Consider the following 16,584-nt stretch of genomic DNA (forward strand, 5'->3'; position numbering starts at 1 on the left):
CTTGTTCTTTTGTTTGGAACATATTCCTTTGTTTCTTCATTTTCTTTGACTCTCTCTGTTGGTTTCTATACATTAGATAAGACAGCCACCTCTCAGTCTTGAAGGAGTGGCCTGGAGATGAACCTTATTGTTTAGCCCTTCCCTAGTTCTTGGTTGTCTCTCAAACCTTTTTGGTTGTGCAAGCAGCCTACTTTGTACTTAGTGGCTCCTAGTAGTTGAGGGCATGGCAAGACTTGTCACTGTCCCAGAGGAGAGAATCTCAGTCTGTACCTTGATTCAGCCTGATTGGACGCCAGACCCTCAAGCAGCAGCTTTTAAAGTGGGCAAATATACGTCTTTCAGGGGAAGACTGGAAGATGGAAGTTTCTGTTTGCTCCCTCTGCACTGAGCCTTGGGGTGATAGACAGTTAAGAACTATTACTTTGTTTGCTACTGTCCTGTTGAACCCATGAATACAAGCCCCACTAGGCACCTGCTTTTAATTCTTTTGGGTCCATACCCGGAGTGGAATTGCTGGATCATATGGTAATTCTATTTTTACTTTTCTGTGGAACCACTATACTGTTTTCCATCACAGCTGCACCATTTTACATTCCTACCGACAGCACATAAGTTTCCAAATTGTGCCTACACTTATTGTGCAACACTTGTTCTTTTTTTTTTTTTTTTGGTAAGGAAGATTTGCTCTGAGCTGACATCTGTTGCCAGTCTTCCTCTTTTTTTGGCTTGAGGAACCTTATCCCTGAGCTAACATCTGTGCCACTCTTCCTCCATTTTGTATGTGGGGTGCCTCCACAGCCTGGCTAATGAGTGGAACAGGTTCGTGCCCGGGGATCTGAACCCATGAACCTGGGCTGCCGAAGTGGAGCATGTGGAACTTTAACCATTTGGCCACAGGGCTAGCCCCTTATTTTCTGTTTGTTTAATAGTAGCCATCCTAATGGCTATGAAGTGGTATCTCATTGTAGTTTTTCTCTCCCTCTCTTTTTTATTGTGTTAAAATACACCTAACATAAAATGGACCATCTTAACCGTGTTTTAAGTGTGCAGTTGAGTGGTGTTAAACACGTTCACGCTGTTGTGCAGCCGTCACCACCATCCATCCTCATAACTCTTTTCATCTTGTAGAATTGAAACCCTCTACAGGTATACCTCGTTTTATTGTCCTTCACTTTATTGTGCTTCACAGAGACTGTGTTTTCACAAGACCCCCCACCAGCAAAAAGATTATGACTTGCTGAAGGCTCAGGTGATGGTTAGTATTTTTTAGTAATAAAGTATTTTTTAATTAAGGTATGTATATTGTGTTTTCAGACATAATGCTATTGTACACTTAATAGATTACAATACAGTGTAAACATAACTTTTATATGCACTGGGAAACCAAAAAAAATCATGTGACTTGCTTTTTTGTGATACTCACTTTATTTCAGTGGTCTGGAACTGAACCCACAATATCTCTGAGGAATGCCTGTACCTATTAAACAATAAATCTCCATTCTCCCCTACCCCAGCGACCACCATTCTGCTTTCTGGCTCTATGATTTTGACTCTTCTAGGTACCTCATATAGGTGGATCACACAGCATTTGTCCTTTTGTGACTGGCTTATTTCACCTTGCATAATGCCCTCAGGGTTCATTCATGTTGCAGCACATGTCAGAATTTCCTTCCTTGTTAAGGCTGAATAATACTCCCTTGTATATATATATATATATATATATATATATATACAACATTTTGCTTATCCATTCATCCATTGATGGATACTTAGGTCGCTTCCATGTTTTAGCTACTGTGAACAACGCCGCTATGAATATGGGTGTATAAACGTCTCTTTGAGACCCTGCTTTCAATTCATTTGGGTATATACCCAGAAGTGGAATTGTTGGGCCATACAGTAATTCTATTTTTAATTTTTTGAGGAATCTCCATGCTGTTTTCCACAGTGGCTGTACCATTTTATATTCCCACCAACAGTGCACAAGAGTTCCACTTTCTCCACATCCTTGCCAGTGCTTCTTGTTTTCTGTTTGTTTGATGGTAACCATCCTAATGGGGGTGAGGTGGTATCTTTATGTAGTTTTAATTTGAATTTCCCTAATGATTAGTGATGTTGAGCAAATATTTTTATGAGCTTATTGGCAATTTGTATATCTTCTTTGGAGAAATGTCTGTTCAAGTCCTTTGCCCATTTTTTAATTGAGTTGTTTGTTTTTTGTTGTTGAGCTTTAGGAGTTCCTTATATATTCTTCATATTAACACCTGGATATATATCTGGATATAAATCAGATATATGATTTACAAATGTTTCCTCCCATTCTGTGGCTTGCCTTTTTACTCTGTTGATTGTATCTTTTTTTCTTTTGAAGATTGACACCTGAGCTAACATCTGTTACATCTGTTGCCAAGCTTCTTTTATTTTTCCTTCTTCTTCTCCTCAAAGCCCCCCAGTACATAGTTGTATATTCCAGTTGTGAGTGCCTCTGGTTGTGCGATGTGGGATGCCACCTCAGCATGGCCTGATGAGTGGTGCCATGTCCGTGCCCGGGATCCAAACTGGCAAAACCCCGAGCCGCTGAAGCAGAGGGCACAAACTTAACCGCTCGGCCATGGGACCGGCCCCTGATTGTGTCTTTTGGTGCACAGAAGTTTTTAATTTGATATAGTTCAATTTGTCTATTTTTTCTTTTATTGCTTGTGCTTTTGGTGACTTATGCAAGAAATCATTGCCAAATTCAATGTCATGAAGCTTTTCCCTTATGTTTTATTCTAAGAGTCTTATAGTCTTAGCTCTTACGCTTAGATCTTCAATCCTTTTGAGTTAATTTTGTACATGGTATAAGGTAAGGATCCAACTTCGTTCTTTTGCATGTGGATATCCAGTTTCCCAGTACCATTTGTTGAAAACACTGTCCTTTCTCCATTGAATGTTTTGGCACCCTCGTTGAAACCATTTGACCAGATATGTGAGGGTTTATTTCTGGGCTTTCTGTTCTATTCCATTGGTTTAAATGTCTGTCTTTATGTCAGTACTGTACCATTTTGATTACTATAGGTTTGTAATAACTTCAAAGGCTTGAAATTGGGAAGTGTGAGAATTCCAACTTTGTTCTTCTTTTTTCAAGATTGTTTTGGCTATTAGGGGATCCCTTGAGATTCCATATGAATTTTAGGACGGGTTTTTCTAGTTCTGCAGAAATGCTGTTAGGATTTTGATACAGATTGCATCAAATCGATATTCACTTTGGGTGGTATTGACATCTTAACAATATTGTCTTCCAATCCGTGTCCATGGGACGTTCCTCTTATTTATGTCTTCTTTAATTTCTTTCAGCAACATTTTGTAGTTTTCAGGGTACAAGTCTTCTGCCTCCATGGATAAGTTTATTCCTAAGTATTTTATTCATTTTGATGCTGTTGTAAATGGGAATTTCTTAATTTCCTTTTCAGATTGTTCATTGTTAGTGTATAGATATGCAATGGATTTTGACTGATTTTGTATCTTGCAGCTTTGCTGAATTCCTTTATTAGTTCTAACTAATAACTAATAGGTCTTTTTGGTCTATCTTTAAGGTTTTCTACTTATAAGATCATGCCATCGGCAAACAGAGATCATTTTACTACTTCCTTTCCAATTTGGATGCCTTTTCTTTTTTTCTTTTTTTGCCTAATTGCTCGAGTTAGGACTTCTAATACAGTGTTGAATAGAAGTGGTAAAAGCGAGCATCTTTGCCTTGTTCCTGATCTTAGAGGGAAAGCTTTCAGACTTTCACACTGAGTATGATGTTATATGCTTTCATATATGACCTTTATTATTTTGAGGTCGTTTCCTTCGATTCCTAGTTTGTTGAGACACCACGTTTACCTTTTCCTTTTTCCTCTGTCCTCAATCCAGATGGAGACCAGCCTGTCACCTTCCTTCATGTAACAACCCTTCCTGCATTTTAGGCTGGATGCCTGAAAGAAGGGAGCTTTGATTTTCCTTCTTCAGAGAATTTGCCTGTGGTTCTCTTCCTCTTTCCATTAATTTACCCACTCACAACACAAACCTTTGCTGAGGCTGCACTGCGTGCCAGGCTTGGGCAAGCTGCTTTCCTGCCTTGCGAGGGTTCACACACGCTGCCTCAGTCTTCACAGGAACCATCTGAAACAAGAAGGACTTCTGTGTCCACATTGAGAAGCAGAGGTATAGAGGGACTTGCCCAAGGCAGAGCCAGCTCTGAAGACTCCTTGCCCTAATGTATTAATCCCAAGCTGCTGCTGTTTCTGTGTCCGGCCCTTAAGCCACGTTGCTGGCCCCTGGATGAGTGCCTCCTGTCCTTCCTGAGCTGGCTCTGATGGAGGTGGAAAGGGCCCAGGTGCAATCCTGAAGTCTGCTTTCTTTTCTTGCATTCACAGAGGTCCTGGGCCTATGTCAAGAAGTGCCAAAACAACATGTGTCCAAATCAGGGCTTGGTGACTCAGCTGTTGGAGTGGGAGAAGATCGTCCTTGGAGACTTGGTCACAGACATCAAGGATCTCTACTGATCTTCTCTGTGGCCCAGCTATGGGTCCTGAAGAACCTTGGTTGGGGGCATGTTGTGTATAGTGGGCCAAAGGCAGTAACCAGGTTGATGTGGAAGGAGAAGGCCTCTGCTGCCTGGAACCTCATGTCAGCCTCCTGCAGTGGTTCTTCCCAGGCTCCTCCTTCACACCACACAGCAGGTGCAGTCTGCTCGGACTCAGCGACTGCCCCCATCCCTGGGGCATTCTGGACCACCCCCACTGCACTCCTGAGGCTGCCTCTGGAAGGCTGCCAGAGCAGCTGCCCCACGTGCCCCCATGACTTGGAGGCTGCTTGGGGGGAGCTCCAGGGGTTCCCACCTTGTGCTGGTCCATAGGGGGTGTCACAGTACTCGCCCATGAGTGGAGATCCCCCAGCCCCAGCCTAGGCCCTGGCCCCAGGCTCCACGGCTCTGAGAGGCTCCTGGCACAAGCGCACAGCCTTGCCTCATCCCCTGCCCGCCTCAAACGGAAGCCCAAGTCCTCAAGGAGTGGGGTTTTGCCAGAGGTGTAAGGGCTTTTCAGGCAGCACGGGCTTTATTCGGGGTCTGAGCTGGGACAGAGCCTAGGGATGGCTGCAGAGCAACGGCTGTCGGTTAGGGAGCTCCTGGTAGGCAGGGCAGAGCCGTTGGAAAGTTTTGGGCAGGGACATGGTGGGGATTAGTCTTCTGTTTTAGGAAGGGCCGTCTGGTGGCTGTGTGAAGGGACAGTAGCAGTGAGCCTGAGGCAGAGAGACAGTAAGGTGGCTGCTATAAAAATCCAGGCGAGAGAAGAGGCTCGTAATCCCGTCCCCGCAGAGGCGCCGCTTCCCAAGGGCGAAAGTGTTTGAGGCAGGTGTCACCTCCCTGGGCCTTGGTTTACTTCCAGCCTGACGGGCAAGGGCACCGCCAGCTGCACCAAGGGGTTGGCGCGACCCGTGCAGCCGAGAGATGGGCCGCCACCGCCCCAGCCCGGGCGGGGAGTAGCGGGGCGGGGAGTAGAGAGGCTAGCGGCCTCAGGCACACGTGGCCCCGCCCCGGGGCCGCCCCGGGCGCTGATTGGCTCAGGCGGAGGGCGGGACCAGCGCGTTTGCGGCTCGAGGCCTTTGCCTATTGGTGGTCGCGGCGGCGCGAGCCCGGAAGCGGGCGGGGGGGGGGGCGGCGGAGGCGGGGGCTCCTAGGACCGCGGAGGTTGCGGCGCTGTCCTCCAGTCGCGGCTTGTCCGGCGCGTGGCCCGGCAGCCATGCAGCCCCCGCCCCCGGGCCCGCTGGGCGACTGCCTGCGGGACTGGGAGGAGCTTCAGCAGGACTTCCAGAGCATCCAGGTGAGCGCCAATGCGGGCGCCCATTGGTCTCCAGCTTCGTCTGTCTGGCTCGAGGTCAAGGGTCGGGCAGCCCCAGGTCAGGCAGCGGGGAGCTCGGGGTCAGGGGTCGGGGACCCTGGCGTCGTTCCCGAGGGCGGCGAGGCCCCGGGTCCCGGTGTCGCCGGCTGGACCCTCTTCTCGGCCCCAAATGAGTGTCCGGTCGCGGCGCCCTTCTGCCGCGCGGCCGCCGCGACCCCGGCGGGACCCCACTGCGCCAGGCGGACTCGGGCCTCTCGCCGGGGCCTTGGAGAGCGGCCGCCGGAGTCAGAGCTGGCCCGGCCCAGTCTTGGGGCGGTCACTCAGCCGGCGTGCCGCGGGCGCTGACCGGCCGGAGCTGCGAGCAGCGCGTCCCCGCCCTCGGGCAGCGGTCTGGGCTCAGTGCGGCCAGGGGAAGTGGTGGTGAGGTGAAGTCCCGGCCTGGATGGGGGCCGGGCCTGGCCGGTCCAGGATGAAGGACAGCGCCCACGAAGACAGGACCATGTGGCTGCTGCACAGAGAAGGAGGGGCGAAGTGGGCCGGCCAGACTCTGCAGGAACCTCAGGGGCCTGGCCGGGACTGGGGTCTCTCTGAGGCCAGTGGGGAGCCATGGGAGGATTGTCTGCACCTCACTCGTATGGGCCACTGTGCTGTTCTGGGGGAAGGCCAGGGAGGAGGAGGCTGCTGGCCTCCCGGCGACAGGAGATGGTGGTGGCTTGGGTGGGCAGAGGTGGCACAAGCTGGGTTTCTGAGGGGGTGTGGTGGCTCTTCCTGGGCGTGAGAAACAAGACCCAGACAAGGTAGAGCCCAGGCCAGCTGGGCACTTGATCAGGGCTTGCCTCTCCTGGTCTGGTGCCAGCCCCTTCCTGTCCGCATTGAAGCCCAGCTGCCCCCTGGCCTGGCCACGCCTGCTGCGGTTGGCGCTGCTGCCCAGAGTCCTGGGCAGAGCAGACCAAGTCTCCCCGCCTGGCCACCACTGTCCTGGCCTCGGCCCCTGCCTCATCTTCCTCACACCGCCCCTTGCCCAATCTCCAGGCTGCTTCTCGAGATTCACCCACCAGGGCAAAGTGCTCTGGGAAGCCTTAGGCCAAAGGTGCTGGGGGAGGGGTAGAGGGGCTAGCCTTATAGCAGGAAGTCCAAGGGCAGAAGCCTGATGACCTTTAAGCTGGAAGCAAGATGCTGGGAGTGCTGGAGCAGAGGGCATCTTGGATAGGTTCAACTCCCCCCCGCTCTTGCAGGCTGGCTGGGCAGGAGGGTCTGAGAGGGCAGGGGTGGCTTCAGGCAGCCTGCCTGGTCCAGAAGGTGGACCTGTGGTCCTGGAGTCCAGACTCAGGGTAGGGAGAGAGCAGAGGAACAACTAGTAGATGGGTTGAGGCTGAGAAAACCTTCAGGGAACTAGCCTGTTTCTGGGAGAGGGGTGCCGCGGGGGCTTCTGGGCTTGCAAGAAGAACCCTATCTCCTTGCCTGCCTTGGGGAGAGAGCACCCTCAAGGAGGTCCCTGGGCTGGCACAGCTGGCTGCTTCCTTTCCTGCTCAGACCCTCTCAAGGAGCCCTGGGGGCGTTCCTGCCCAGCAGGCTCTGGCTCAGGGGCTTCACAGTCAGCCCAAGCCTTCCCCCAACCCGGTCCCCAGGAGACCCACCGGCTGTACCGCCTGAAGCTGGAGGAGCTGACCAAGCTGCAGAACAGCTGTACCGGCTCCATCACTCGACAGAAGAAACGGCTCCAGGAGCTGGCCCTCCTCCTGAAGAAGTTAGGACCCCCCCCCTCAAGCTCCCGCATACCCCCCTAGCCTTGGGCTGGGAGTAGGTGGCTGGCCTGGTGGGGTGGACGGCTGGTGCTGACTCCTGGAGCGTCCCTGGGCATGGCTTCTCCCGTTTGCCCTCCTGCCCCACCGGTGTCAGGTGTGATACCTGGTGCCTCCTGCTCTGACTCTGGCTTCTGGCCCCACCTGCAGATGCAAATCTTCCCTCCCGTCGGGGGCTGAGGAGGCCGCCCAGGAGCTGGAGAACCAGATCAAGGAGCGCCAAGGCCTCTTCTTCGACATGGAGGCCTATTTGCCCAAGAAGAATGGGTGAGACCCCTCGCCCAAGCTCAGTTCACAGCCACTCCTGGGAGAGAGGCCTGAAGCCCTGTCTTCCTCTGCTTGGTTGTTCAGTCAGCAAAGCTCCCTGGACCCGCTCTGGCTGAGCACTCGGGCACAGCCCCATGTCAGGGGAGACAGCCCGAGCGACAGTGATGGCTCGCCACGATGAGTGCTTTGTGGGGGTATACAGGGAATGGGGGAGCCCAGTGAGGCCCCTAACCCAGCCCAGGAGGTCAGAGGGAGCCTCCTGGAGTGAGTGGTGCCTGAGCCAAGTGTAAAGAATAAAGGGGTGAGCGGGGCAGACACGGGAAGGTGATGGCCAGAGCTCAGCATGGGAGGTGAGAGGTCACAGTAAGACCACAGGGGGAGCCAGGCTGCAGAGTTTGCCTCAGCCCAGTAGGCGGGGGACAGTGACAGGTCAGATATGCACTTAGATCAGCCCTAGTCACCCAGGAGGATGGGCAGGGGACAGGGCAGGACCCTAGGCTGAGCGAAAAACATCCAGCAGAGACTGCAGGCAGTGGGAGAGTGCAACAGGGAGAGAGCATGTCCCACAAGGTAAGGAAAGAAGGCGTGGTCAGTGGCCTCAGATCAGACGGCCCACCGGGGTCACATGTCATAAGGAAGGGGAAATGTTTCACTGGAAGTCGGGCTGACCCAGGATGGTGTTGGTGGAAGTGGATGTTGGGGATGACAGGAGAGCCGAGCAGGCAGCCAAGTTTAGGCCACTCTTCAGAAACTTGGCTGTGAGTGGAAGCAGAAACTAGTAACTAGAAACTGATCACTAAAACTTGGCACGAGGGTTTCGGGGCATGTGTAGGTGTGTGTTTAGGTTTGTTTGCACACAGGAAAGACTTGGGCATCTCTACTGCTGAGAGGTGGGGCCAGCAGAGGGGAGAGACCCAGGAAAGGGGTGCTAAGCGATGGAGGGAAGTCCCTGGGGAGATGGGCTGGGCTGGGCCAGGCCCTTCCTCTTTGGGATGGGAGGCGGCAGGCGGGGAGATGTTGGCTGCTGGAGGGACACGGGATGGAGGGTTTGCAGGAGAGGGTTGGATGAGGCCGTCGCTGGGAATGGGATAGGGAGCTAGCGGCGATGGGGAGAGGCAGCCTGGCAGCCTGGTTGGAGTCCCGCCATGCCCGAGTCCCTTTGCACCCTTGGGCAAGTCCCCTAACCACTCTGAGCTGGTCCATGTGGCTTGAGTGTGAACAAGAGCCCCTGTGTGGGTGCAGCTGCCTGTACATGGCTGACTTTCGGGTCACCTCTCAGAGTTTCCCTGGCAGAGAAGGAAGAGATGAGCTTTGTTGGTGGGTGTGATGGCAGTGCAAGGAGCTGGGAGTCACGGGGTTGGCAAGAAAGTGGTTGACATGTGAAGGAGGGTGTGGGGACTCAGCTGGCTCAGGAAAGGAGAACAGTCAGGAGGGCCTGGAAGCCTCAGGGAGGGGAGGGTCCAAGTGGTGGAATGGTCCTGGCAGGTGGGCGCTTGGGGTCAGAATACAACCAGCTTCTGAGGAGGCCATTCTGGGTTGGGAGGAGGTCCTGGGGTGGCTGCGGACGTGGGTTGCTGCAGTGAACTCAGGGCTGAGGGTGCTCGAAGTGGCAGGAACTGTAGGGTAGGTGATAGATGGTGATCATGCACAGGGGCATTGAGTCCACTGCCCAGGCGATCTGAGATGTGGGCACGGCTTCCGAGGGGTGGGGGGAGAGCCAGGCTGCCCTTGAGGCCCTGAGGTGGGGGAGCTTGGGGGCAGAGGAGGGAGGGAGGGGAGGTCAGTGTGCCCTGGAGCAGGATTTGGGAGCAGGCAGGGAGAAAGGCCGGGCATCAGTGTTTCCCATGCAGTTGGTCTGTACATCCTCAAGGTCAGAACTCAAAGCCAAGGCCATGGGAAGGCTGGGTGGGGTGGTGACCCGGATCTTGGCCAGGCCTGGCCCACCTGGCGGGCTCTGTGCCCTTTGGCTTCCCTCTCAGTCAGAGCCTCTCCTCACCTGGTCTCTCCCCTCCACCTCCCCCCAATAGGTTGTACCTGAGCCTGGTTCTGGGCAACGTCAACGTGACCCTCCTGAGCAAGCAGGCTAAGTAATTTGTAGTGGGCTGGGTCTCAACCCTGCTCTCCCGGGTTCTTTCCATTTCTGCCCCAGCTTCCCTGGCTAAGCCTTGGGGTTCAGGGACTGCTCCCCCGTGCTGGTCCCATGCCACCCACAGAAGTGTGTCCAGAGCAGGAGCCTCTCTCCTTGGGCGGAGGCGAGGGTGGGCGCCACCAGCACTTCAGACTGTCCCATGAGCGTGTGCCCACCCCAGGTTCGCCTACAAAGACGAGTACGAGAAGTTCAAGCTCTACCTCACCATCATCCTCATCCTCATCTCCTTCACCTGCCGCTTCCTCCTCAACTCCAGGTGGGTGTCCCACTGCTTGGGGCTGGACCCTGCACCCTCTCCAGCTCTGGCACCAACGCTCTGTACCCCTCCCCAGGGTGACAGACGCTACCTTCAACTTCCTTCTGGTCTGGTATTACTGCACCCTGACCATCCGAGAGAGCATCCTCATCAACAACGGCTCCCGGTGGGTGAGGGCGGGGCTGACCCTGGCTCCTGAGGTGGGTGGGGGCACTGGAGCTACCCGAGAAAGTTGCGGGGATGCCGTGGCCCTCTGAGGAGGAGGAACTGGGGGTACTGCTTTCTTCCCATCTCAGCCCCATCCTTGTCCCCGAGCACCAATCCTGGGGGCTGAGGGGACAGGAGTGACAGTGGCTTCCTGATACAGGATCAAAGGCTGGTGGGTTTTCCATCATTACGTGTCTACGTTCCTGTCAGGAGTCATGTTGACATGGTGAGTGGCCCAGCTTGGCTCCCAGGGCCCCGGGGCGGGACACAGAGATGGCGCCCTCCAAGCTCTCCACCTTCCTCTTCCTTCTGCCTTAGGCCTGATGGCCTCATGTATCAGAAGTTCCGGAACCAGTTCCTGTCCTTCTCCATGTACCAGAGTGAGTGTCTCGGGGTCCCTGGTCGGCTCAGCACTCGTCTGCAGGGAGGGCTGGGGAGAGGACTCTGGGCTCCAGCCCAGTCCTGACGCCGCTCTCCCCAGGTTTTGTGCAGTTCCTGCAGTATTACTACCAGAGCGGCTGTCTGTACCGCCTGCGGGCCCTGGGCGAGAGGCACACCATGGACCTCACTGTGGGTGAGTTGGCATGGCCGCCCTCTAGGATCCTGACAAGGCTGCTGGGAAGGCGGAGTCCTCTCCTCTCGACCCGGGTCAGGTGACATCTGTCCTTGGTTGTTCTCTGCTCTGTCCCTCCTTCCCTGCAGAGGGCTTCCAGTCCTGGATGTGGCGGGGCCTCACCTTCTTGCTGCCCTTTCTTTTCTTTGGACAGGTAAGTTTCTGTGCATGTCCCCGTCCACGTGGCTGTCCATCCCCTGCTCTGGCTTGAGTAGCAACTGCATTCTACTGTGTAAACTCCCCTCTCTCCCAGTTCTGGCAGCTTTTTAACGCGCTGACGTTGTTCAGCCTGGCCCGGGACCCTGAGTGCAAGGAGTGGCAGGTGAGCCAGGGCCCCTGGAAAAGGTGCTGGGGGGGGGGGGGGGGGGCCTGGCGCGGCCCCCGTCCTAACCGAGATTCCTCCCCTAGGTGCTCATGTGCGGCCTCCCCTTCCTCCTCCTCTTCCTCGGCAATTTCTTCACCACCCTGCGGGTTGTGCACCAGAAATTCCACAGTCAGCGGCACGGGAACAAGAAAGAATGAGGCTGGGCCTTCCCCTGCCTGCAGGCTCGGCTCCCTATGGCACCCCGGCCCGGAAGGGCTTCTGTACCCCATATGTTGAGGGAGTGGGGGGCTTCCCTCATCCGGGAGGGTCTCTTCTGCTCTCCCCTGGATTTTGTGGGCTCTGTGGGCCCCTAACGTTATGCTGGAGAGGAAGACCTGGGCCCCAGCCCTGTGGGGAGCTGGGGCCAGCGGCCTCAATAAAGGGAGAGGCACAGTGGTGGCTCCAGGTGTGTTCTCCATATGGCAGGGGCTCGGTGGCTCTCTGTGCCACCCTGGGTTCTTGGGGCTCCAGAGCTGTTGGTCTCGCTGCGTAGGTCTAACTAAACCCAGGTGGAGGCCCCAGATCCACTCAACGCAAATACAGAAAACAGAACTTTATTCTAAGGGCCAGAAGTTATTTAAAATTATTTACACTCATTGAAAATCACGTGGAAGGGGCAGGCCCCAGCTCAGCTGAGAGAGGAGCCCCTTTTGTATAGCCACTGGGCCTGAGGTGTTCACAAAGTGCGGGCCCGGTCACCCTTGGCCACGTGCCCTGGGGCTGGGGGGCTCTGGAGGGCACATCGTGGGCCCAGAACAGTCTGTCACTGGGCCTGCCTCTGGTGGCAAGGCCCAGCAGGAACTGCCCGGGAGACCAGCAGAAGGGAGTAAGGAAAGTGATTACATGGGCAGGCGAGTCTATAGAGTGAGAGGGTAGAGCAAGACTGTGCTGGGTCACTCCTAGCTCCACACGTCCAGCGAGTAGCGGCCCTTGGTCATCAGCTTCTTGATGTAGTCCACGGCCTGGGCATGCTCCATGGTCCCCAGCTCGGCCACGATGTCGTAGAACGTGTTCTGCACATCCCTCGCCATGTTCCGAGCATCCCTGGGGGCAGGAAGGAGGTGACACTGGGGGCTGGGCCAGGGGCCCCCAGACAGGCAGGCAGGGCCCCCCCTTCCACTGCCCTCACTCACCCGCAGACGTAGATGTGGGCGCCTCCCTCATGGATCAGCTTCCACAGGTGCTCCTTGTCCCTTTTCAGTAAGTGCTGCACATAGACCTGGGGGCGGAGGGTGCCAGTGAGGAGGGCTGGCCCACAGCCCCCCAGTCCCCTTGAGCGGCCTGCCCACGGCCTCACCTTGTGGGCCTGCTCCCGGGAGAAGGCCACGTTGAGCTGGGTGAGGGAGCCGTCCCTGTGGAACTGGGCCAGCTCGTCGCGGTACAGGTAGTCCTCATCCGACCGGCGGCAGCCGTAGTAGAGCAGCGTCTCCCCCACCTCCTTGCCTGGGGCGGCAGCAGCCAGGGTTAGTCGTGGACCTGGCCTGACCCCATGCCGTCCCTGTCCCCGCCCCCGGGCCCATACACTCACCCTGCTGCTGCAGCCAGGCCCGCTCCTGGATGAAGCCTATGAAGGGGGCAATCCCAGTGCCAGGGCCCACCATGATGACGGGCGTGGTGGCCTTGAATGGCAGGCGGAACTGGGACTTGCGCACAAACATGGGCACCAGGGCCCGGCGGCCATTCTCCTTGGCGGGCTCCTTGGCCCGCAGCCAGGTGGTGGCCACACCTTTGTTGATGCGGCCAGTCTTGGTTTCATATTCCACAGCCACGGCACAAATGTGCACGGAGTTGGGGTGGACCTGGTTAGGGGGTCAGGAGTGAGTGTGGTAGCCTTGCCCGAGGCCCCTTCCCTCTCCTGCCACCCTGTCCCCTGAGCTGCCTCGGCATGGGGGCCCTGCTCGGGACCTGTTCACACCCTCTGAGGCACCCAAGCCGCCTCAGCCCCTTCGCAGCAGCGTCCCTGATGGGTTCTGGGCACCGGGGCTGAGAGCAGTCTGCAGTCTTATAGTCCAGCCTACTGGATGCACAGCTCGGGGACTCTCGAGCTGACTGCCCAGGCATTTGGGGCAGAGCTGGGCCGTGGCTCAGGGCACCTGTGCACCCCGAAGGAGCCAATGCTGTGCCTTCCATGCGTGGGCCGGGCCTCGAGCCCAGGGCTGACAGCAGCGCCGGCACCCCCACCTTGGAGGACGAGGCGATGGAGTAGTAGCGGGCCTGGAGCCGAGGCAGCAGCTCACACAGGTGGTCGATGGGGGGCCGCAGGGATGGGTAGTCCTGCAGGATGGCCAGGATGTGCCTCCGGGCCTCCACGACCCAGGTCAAGTACAACTCCTGAGGAAGACAGAATGCGGGTGAGACACGGGCGAGGGGACCCAGAGGCACAGGGGGCAACAGGGCTGAAGTTGGGCCCAAAACAGGCTTGGAGAATGGCTGGGAGCTGCAGCCCAGGGCTGCCGTGGTGGCACTCTGGGTTCTGGGGACGGGAGAGGTAGGCTTACCTTGCCCTCGCCTGAGGAGGAGGCCATTTTGCGCAACTGCTCCTGCTCGAAGGGCTCCGAGGCGTACTGGGCCAGCTCGTAGAGCACGTTGGTGCGCGGCGGGTTGGTGATATCCAGATAGTAGGTGAGGGCCGTCCGGTAGGAGGTGGGGCAGGGGAACGGGTGTTTCTTGTTGGACTCCTCTGCAGGCGGAGAGAAGGCAGGATTTGGGGTTAGTGGCCACCACCCCGGATGCGGTGGGCGAAGCCCCAGGTCTGCTCTGCAGGAAGCAGGTGGCCCAGCTGGCACTGGAAGCGAGGCCAGCTCTTTCTGGTGCTTCCTCGGCCCTGGGGCAAAGCTCAGGCCTGACAGGCAGTCCTCCACAGAGGCGGGCATTGCTGGGGGAGGCCTGGCGCTCACTGTCCCCACTCCAGGAGAAGCTGAGCCCCTGTGGGGGGCCCTTTGCCTGCCGAGAGCTGCTCAGAGGGCAGAAGAGGCAGAGCTCCCCAAGTGTGTCCTGTCTGACCGTGGGCTGGGCCTGGTCCACTGTGGGGGCCCCAGGCTCATGACTGTGAGATGCCAATACTGAGGCCCTCACCTCTGATGGCAGGTTCACCTCCAGTCATTTTTGTGCTTGGACACACGTGGAGGTCTATACATGGGGCACCCAGAGGCCGAGCTCTTGGAGAGGCGTCCTGTACACGCCAGCCACCGGCACAGGCCCAGTGCCAGCCCTTGCTGGGCCCGTCCACTGCCACCCACCAACAAGCCGGCTCTACTGACCCCCTCCCCATAGTCAGGTTCCAGTGGAGCTGAGCCCGGGACCAAGCAAGACGCAGCTCCGTGTCTTAGAGGCGTGACTGTGGGCTTGTTTATTCCTGGGCACAAATGAGCCACCGGAGAACTGCCGAGGACACGTGGAGAGGGCCTGGCCTAGGACAGAGGCTCAGCGTTTAGGGGTCTGGGTCTGTCTGGAGGGGCTTGAACGTACTGAAGTATGACCTATGTAAAGTGTACAAGTCACACGTGTATGGCTTGGTGGATTTTCATGAACTGAACATGCTCACATAGCCAGCACCCAGACCAAGAAGCAGGTGTTCCCAGCACCCAGAACCCTCTTGAGCCGGGCCCAGAAGCCAGGGCTCAGGCCTTGCACTCCAGGGCACACAGGGTGTGTGAGCACGTCCTTTTTAAAGCTGCGCGTCTGCCTCCGTGGCCCTCTCTCTGCAGCTCTTGGCAGTAAAGGACCCATAGGGGCTCCGATTCTCCTGGGGGAGAGTGAGCAGCACAGCCTCTCCTAGCAAGGTCCCGTCTTTGAAGGCACAAGGAACATGCCCCACAGAGTGAGAGAACGGCCCACATGTGTACCCTCTGGGCTTCCACGTCGTGTTTGCATGGCAAATTCTGATATAAGTCAGTCGCCTCGGGTGCCGGTCCTCTCAAGGGGTGCCTCTGGAACTGCTGAGGGGGCAGCCCAGGCTGGGATCCCCGAGGACCACAGTGAGTGAGGCAGGGCCAGGTGGAGCTGGGCCCCAGGTCAGTGGAGAGTGGGGGCCCCACAGGGCTCCCAGGGCGGCTCAGGTGGCAGCCCTAAGCGGCCTGGGGAAGCCCTGTCCCATGCTAGTGCCTCCTGCACTCCAAGTGCCCGGGATGGACCTGAGGGCTGTCAGTTGCTCACTCTGATCCCCGGGTGTACAGGGGAGGAGCCGGAGGCCCTGGAGAGGGAGAGGGCAGCCCCGGGCCCTCAGTGGCTAGTCATGGTAGAGCCAGAACTGAGGACCAGGGCCCTGGTCTGCAATCCCCTCTTCTCCACAGGACATGGGGGCTGGGTGGGCAGTCGGGACTAGCTCTGTCTCTGGGCACCCCTCCCTCCCTCAAGGGGCTGCCAGTGCAGGGATGGGGGGACCCCAAGGGAGACAGGCAGACCTAACAGCTACCTTTGCCCCCTGCCCTCTGAGTTTGCTCCAGAACCATCACCGTTAGGGCCTCTAGGCACCAGAGCTCAGGCCTGAGCACGAAAGTTCAACCTCTGGGACTTGCCAAGGGCCATTCCTACCAGCTGCCTTGGGCCAGGCAGGGAGGGGGGTGGGCTGGATTCCAGGACTCACCATCGAGATTGTTTAGGGACATGATGACGTCCAGGTCGGCACCCAGGATCTCGCCAAGCTGGTTGACCAGGGCAGAGTCATTGGCCGGGTAAACGGCCACATGGTCCCCGGATTCATACCTGGGGGGAGATGTGAGGTTCAGGAGGGTGGAAGGGGCTCTGCACCCAGATCAGGAGGCTCGAGTGAAGGTTCAGGGGAGGGGTGGCAGCAGCTGGTACCTGATTTTGGAATCTGAGATGTCTAATTCCAGGTGCATGAGGTGGCGCTCAGTTCCCTGGTTCAGCTTCCGGTTGGTGGTGACTACGGCCAAGAATGGATTCTTGGCATCAAAGGGGCTGGGTGGGGAGGAAAGCAGCTCAGTGATTGGCCAGGTCTTGCATCTGAATCCCCCACCCCCAAGGGACCTTCAGCTTTCATGGAACATAGGAACCTCAGAGCTGGCGTTTAAGGGCTACGAAGAAACCTCGCCAATTATGT

General features: G+C 56.7%; 3 protein-coding genes across 16 annotated transcripts in view; 2 read left to right on the forward strand and 1 right to left on the reverse strand.

Annotated features, from left to right (window-relative positions):
- Positions 1-5,029, forward strand: part of STYXL1 (serine/threonine/tyrosine interacting like 1) — a 62,292-nt gene extending 57,263 nt beyond the window's left edge. For 5 of the 8 annotated variants that reach the window (XM_044747230.2, XM_044747232.2, XM_044747229.2 and 2 more), the window contains exon 8: positions 4,401-5,029. In XM_044747230.2, the coding sequence (XP_044603165.2) occupies positions 4,401-4,882 (482 nt within the window). In that variant the 3' untranslated portion in view covers positions 4,883-5,029. The remainder of the gene's footprint in view (positions 1-4,400) is intronic. The other 3 variants (XM_070484418.1, XM_070484419.1, XM_070484417.1) reach the window with 1 other exon arrangement.
- A 630-nt stretch (positions 5,030-5,659) lies between these two features.
- On the forward strand, positions 5,660-11,915 carry TMEM120A (transmembrane protein 120A). Its single transcript, XM_044747237.2, has 12 exons — positions 5,660-5,846; positions 7,493-7,611; positions 7,817-7,933; positions 9,961-10,020; positions 10,243-10,338; positions 10,415-10,504; positions 10,706-10,771; positions 10,864-10,925; positions 11,027-11,119; positions 11,248-11,312; positions 11,412-11,480; positions 11,567-11,915. The coding sequence occupies exons 1-12, from the start codon at positions 5,766-5,768 to the stop codon at positions 11,678-11,680; spliced, it is 1,032 nt and encodes a 343-aa protein (XP_044603172.1). The 5' UTR covers positions 5,660-5,765; the 3' UTR covers positions 11,681-11,915.
- A 145-nt stretch (positions 11,916-12,060) lies between these two features.
- POR (cytochrome p450 oxidoreductase) overlaps positions 12,061-16,584 on the reverse strand; it is a 91,622-nt gene continuing 87,098 nt past the window's right edge. For all 7 annotated transcript variants that reach the window (XM_044747226.2, XM_014853894.3, XM_044747227.2 and 4 more), the window contains 8 exons: positions 16,326-16,442; positions 16,108-16,226; positions 14,021-14,202; positions 13,704-13,853; positions 13,051-13,321; positions 12,820-12,965; positions 12,656-12,741; positions 12,061-12,566 (listed from right to left, as the gene is read on the reverse strand). In XM_044747226.2, the coding sequence (XP_044603161.2) occupies positions 12,422-12,566; positions 12,656-12,741; positions 12,820-12,965; positions 13,051-13,321; positions 13,704-13,853; positions 14,021-14,202; positions 16,108-16,226; positions 16,326-16,442 (1,216 nt within the window). In that variant the 3' untranslated portion in view covers positions 12,061-12,421. The remainder of the gene's footprint in view (positions 12,567-12,655; positions 12,742-12,819; positions 12,966-13,050; positions 13,322-13,703; positions 13,854-14,020; positions 14,203-16,107; positions 16,227-16,325; positions 16,443-16,584) is intronic.

Source organism: Equus asinus, chromosome 14, assembly GCF_041296235.1.
Source record: "Equus asinus isolate D_3611 breed Donkey chromosome 14, EquAss-T2T_v2, whole genome shotgun sequence".
NCBI classification, from domain to species: domain Eukaryota; kingdom Metazoa; phylum Chordata; class Mammalia; order Perissodactyla; family Equidae; genus Equus; species Equus asinus.